Genomic DNA, 5,155 nt, shown 5'->3' on the forward strand with positions numbered 1-5,155 from the left:
GATCTTTGCTCTGTATTGTACAGGCTTTTATATATATATATATATATATATATATATATATATATATAGATTATATATATATATATAGGTAACACAGACATGCGAAGTAAATAGACACCTTTAATTTGAATTTGAATGAAGGTGTCTATTTACTTCTTGTCTGTGTGTGTATATATGCATTCACTTTGTCCTAGTTACATCTATATATATATATATATACATACACATTTTTTTTAAAGCTCCCTTTAGCCAAATATTTAAATATGCATATTTACTTTCTGCTGTCGTGCTCATGCTTTATCCTTTGGCTAGAAGCTCCATGGGCGAGGCCTGTTACTGGAAGCCATGTGTATTTCCAGCTCGGATATGAACAGGCACTGCTGGTCTGGAGCTGGCTGATAAGATGCTGTCCTCTCCCCCCTATCACAGTCTCTTACAGTCCTGCCACTGAGTATCAGGCAGATGATGAAAAGCAGAAATCCCTTTCTGTCACACACACAAAAAAAAAAGGGAAGTTGCTCTCACCTGAAGCCAAGACTCTGAAAACAGACTTCAGGGCACTTGTGGCAGGCTGGTCTGTGTGTTTGTATATTGTTGTAAACTATTACTGGAGTGCACACCAGCCAGGTCTCATTTATTATAAGTTATAAGTTGAATAAATGCTTTTCAAGTCTAAAGCTTTTTATCTCTACTCACTTGATTCCCCACACTTGGTTGTGTCTTTCTCAACTTATTCTGTTTTTGTTCTAGTCACTAACATAAAGATCTCGGTTTAAAATGTCCATACTTGATCCTTTCCTGAGATTCCTGCCCGAAACCGAACCAACCGACTCAAGTAAACAGGAATAACAGCAGCTTTACATTTTTTGCAGGGTGTGTTTCATCAGTCAACATTTACCGCTCGAGTATCTGTCTTTTGAGATGCTGGAAAATAGGTTGTAACTGTATATTTATTTAGGCTTGGTGAAGAAGAAACACACTTTCCATGTTAAAGGAGGTACAGAACCTCAAGACTGTCACACACCAGTGAGGAAGTCGTCACATTTGGTGCCAAACTACAACTTCAGACGTAATTCCTGTTTCTTTGGTGAATTCATGTTTAGTCACTTCCAGTCAAAGTGAGTTCGGGAAACGGTAGATCAAACTGTCTCGGTCACAGGAGAAGATCCCTAGGCTGTAGTCCAGACTTGGGTTTGCCAATCCTGTCACCACTTCATGCTTCGGATTCCAGCAGCTTCCTCTCAGCTTGTGACTCCTCAGCCGGGTGGGTGGGGAGGGTGAGGGGTGAGGGATAATCAGCGTTGGATAGTAAAGAAGAAGACAAATCCCTGAGGGGGACTCTCTTTCAGACTATGACATCTGTATCTTGTAAACACGAAGCACAAAGTTGCTCAATCATGGGAGAATTTCCCTTTTTTTTTTTTTTTACCCCCTTCTCCTTGCCTTTGCCTTTAGATGGACAGGCCCTCCAGCTATATAAGCTGTACTTAGTCCCAGAAAAGAGCCAAACTGATGAACGTGAAAATTGCAGTGTCAGTGTTATTTGACTGTTTTATATATCTCAGTAATTAGAAGAGACTACAGATGTCACTCACTCAAAAGACGTGAACATATGAAGGTTACTCGTTAATGAGAGCGCCGCGGTTAAGAAGTCTGGCACAACAACGGAGATGGTTTATGTTGACCTGCGAAAGCTTATTCGACACCTCGAGGCTGTGTGGAATTAGTGTGACACGATGTCAGTGCTACAAGCCCCTGTGGACCCGTGATTGTGCTGACTGCAAAGGTGTGATGGAGACGGCTCGTGCAGATATGGATCGCCGCTCGGTAAAACATTAATCTTCGACTTAAACCCACATGACACCAATGATGGAGTGTCCAAACAGTTTATCTTTTTTTTTCTCTCTCTTAATATGCGAGGATATATGAGTGACAACGCAGGCTTTTCACACACAGACACGTCATGCAAAATGTCAGTCATGTTCTGATACAGCTTGCTCAGACATAAATATATATTTATCTCCTAGGTATATCCCTCCTTTTTTTTCCGAAAAGTGCAGCTAGTTGTTGTTTGTCCTGACTGGACATGGATTACGTTTACTTAAAACTGCTTTAAGCAATATTGTTAAATCAGCAATGTGCCCGTCAAGGGGGTCACTTGTAGTGAGTAGCTCGTCCCCAGCTCTACGGAGCATTTCACGCATTTTTAAATTCGTCCTTTGCTGCAGCTTTACTGGTTTTTCAACGCTCTCATCGGCACATTGTAAGCGATGTTACACTTACTTACATCTGCCCAGCATTAATCGGCAGATGAACATTGTTGGCCAAATGAAGGGTTATGTTACTGCTGGAGCGTAAATAAGCAAACAGCTTCGACATATACGGTAACAATATGTGAAATTGTGTTTTCAGTGTGTTTTCTGCTGCTCCAAAGTGACCACGAAATCAGTTTATTGCCGTTTTAAAGACTGACTAATTGCTTTGCCCGTGGTGATCGTGTGAAGTGTACTTCTGGCTCATCCAGATCATGTGACGTCAGAAGAACACACCCAACCACACCCATCTTGAATTCAACCTAGCCTCTCTCTTTGTTTCCTTCACTGTTCCAGCCACTTGTTTCTATCGTCACACCCCATGGCTCCACCCAGCCCGAGCACTAACAGCAGCACCAACAACAGCAGCAGCAGCAGCAGCAGCACTGCAGGCTGGGACCAGCTCAGAAAACCAACCTATCATCCGAGGCCTGTCCCCTTCAACCACAGACCATGACCTGGTCAAGCTCTGTCAGCCGTGAGTACCGCACTTCCTCTCATCATTATCTGCTATTGATGAGTCATTGATTTTTTGGCCTACTAGTTTTAGAGTCTAGTTTGCATCGACCGTTTTGACATGTATTTGTTAAAATAGAAAAAAAGGTGTGAAAAAATGAAACATAAGTTGTAAATACCATGTTAAAAGTACAAAAGCACACTATGAACTGAAAGGATCAAAATGTACATAGTTTTGTCTTAGTCATCAGTCAATTATATTATCTTCCTTTCTGATAAGATGATGTTGAATGACAAATTGAGCCATGCAGTCCTTATTTAAATATCTCACAAAGAAGGATTTAAATTTAATCAGCTCCCTATAACGAATACATTAGTTCTGAGCCATGCAGCCAGCGTGGTGAGCCACCTATGGATTCGTGTGTAGGCCTATATATATATAATATATATGAGATTCTAACAAACGCCACAGTGTTTCAGGCCTCATTTAAATATAACATGCAAGTGATCTTGAGGACCACACAAGGACAGAGCGCGGATGACAGCAGCAGACATTTCATATATCATGTGTGTGAATAAAGGAGAGATACTGTCAGCACTGGGCTCGTCCGTAGCTCCCTTTGTGCGCTGAATGCTTTATACTTGGCAAGTAGAGAGACCACCCTGACGCCACGTAGATTTAATTAGCCTTTTTTTTTTCTTTCTGAGGCCCCATCTTCACAGCGTGATACTGACTTGCGATGCAGAGCCATGAATCATTCTACGTCCAACTTTATTAAAAAAAAAAACCCCAAGAAGTTAAAATTCACTTTTACTTTAAAGGTTTTTTATTGTGTTAGATTAAGATTAATCCCAAATGAAGGGATTTTATGTTAAGAGTTTTCAGACTCTCTCAGATGCCATTGCAATCTGAATGCAAATATTTTTTTAATCAAATCAAATCAAATTTTATTTGTATAGCCCAAAGTCATAAATATGTAGAGGGCTTAACAACCTATACAGGGAGTGACACCCTCTGATAGTGTATATTACACTTTAGGGAGTCCAAATATTTAATAAAATAAAAGCCAAACAAATGTTTACTAGTCCAAACTAAGCTGCAAACTTCTGTGAAGTGGTGTTGCATTGTGTACTTCCCAGTTATAATCCACAATATCTATAATATAAGTTGTTGTTGTTGTTGTTAGAAGAGGTTAGGGCTATTTTAGCTATGTGGCTATTACATCATTTGAAGTCAGTGAAGGCCCGGATCTCTCCAGCAGGGTCGGACCTGGACCACAGCCCGAGCAGCAGCAGGTATTCTCATTATACTTCAAGCAGCCTTCATCACGCAGCATTTTTAAAAAATATACTTTAATTTGTGTGACTTTCATGAAGTCATACTTGTTATTTTTTCTCTTTTTTTTGGACAAATATTAAGTGTGTTTACCTGTTTGCGATACGGAGTCCTAAGTGGGTTTCCAGTATTGGCAAATATCATCCTCAGTTCGAGTCAGGGAGGGCAGTTTTTTTTTTTTCTTCTGTCAGTTAAGCTACTAAAAAAAAAAAAAAAATCAAGCTAAATACACCAAACTCCTCGGATAAAGTTGAAGATTATTTGACATGAATAACCTCCTTACTCCGCAAAGCGACTAGAAAACATAACACTATACATAGTAGCTGCGTACATATCCTTAATTTCGACGACTATCCGGCAACGGAAACCTCCGTAAATTGTCCCAACTTCAACCGCCCAGCCCCGTTTGTTTGACTGGCTTCATTGATTTGCAGTCAGCGCTGCGCAGCACAGACGCTGCCGCTACGGTGGACGGAACCATTACACCCTTCTGGTGTAGGGGTGTGTTTTTTTCAACAGCGTTCCCAAAACACAAGACAAACCGCATCTACTCGCACAAGTACATATTTAAAAGTAAGTTTTATTTATTTTAAATCCACACCGTTGTGTTTGCCATTATCCTTATGCCTTTGTCGTCCACACACGTAATGTTGAAAGACACCGGTTTCACCCATTGTTGCGTGTTCGTGTAGTCGAAGGATACATACCAAACATTCCACCGTGCGGCTGGTCCTGGATGTGATATTCTGACAAGTTTCAGTGTATTGTTGCGTTTAACCCCGCACAACCTACGACAAGAGAGTACAGAAGTAAGTCAAATAAAGTCACAATGTGAATGGCATGTGATTTTATAGAAGTCACTCGTTTTTAAGACACACTATAGTACAAGGGCATCTATTTCCCGTTCATTTAAAGGTCCAGTGTGTAACATTTAAGGGGCATTAGTTAAATATAATATTGCAGATATTGAATGTAACGTTGTTTTTATGAGTCACCTGAAAATATGAATCTTTTTTTTTTTATCTTTGAATGAGACTCTTATATGTATAGG

General features: G+C 40.2%; 1 protein-coding gene across 3 annotated transcripts in view; it reads right to left on the bottom strand.

Moving 5' to 3' along the window:
- Positions 1 to 4,541, bottom strand: part of rbms1b (RNA binding motif, single stranded interacting protein 1b) — a 21,440-nt gene extending 16,899 nt beyond the window's left edge. For 2 of the 3 annotated variants that reach the window (XM_019255237.2, XM_019255235.2), the window contains exon 1: positions 4,198 to 4,541. In XM_019255237.2, coding sequence (XP_019110782.1) covers positions 4,198 to 4,248 — 51 coding nt within the window. In that variant the 5' untranslated portion in view covers positions 4,249 to 4,541. The remainder of the gene's footprint in view (positions 1 to 4,197) is intronic. The other variant, XM_019255236.2, reaches the window with a different exon arrangement.
- Positions 4,542 to 5,155: the final 614 nt, after the last annotated feature.

Source organism: Larimichthys crocea, chromosome XVIII (genome assembly GCF_000972845.2).
Source record: "Larimichthys crocea isolate SSNF chromosome XVIII, L_crocea_2.0, whole genome shotgun sequence".
NCBI lineage: Eukaryota > Metazoa > Chordata > Actinopteri > Sciaenidae > Larimichthys > Larimichthys crocea.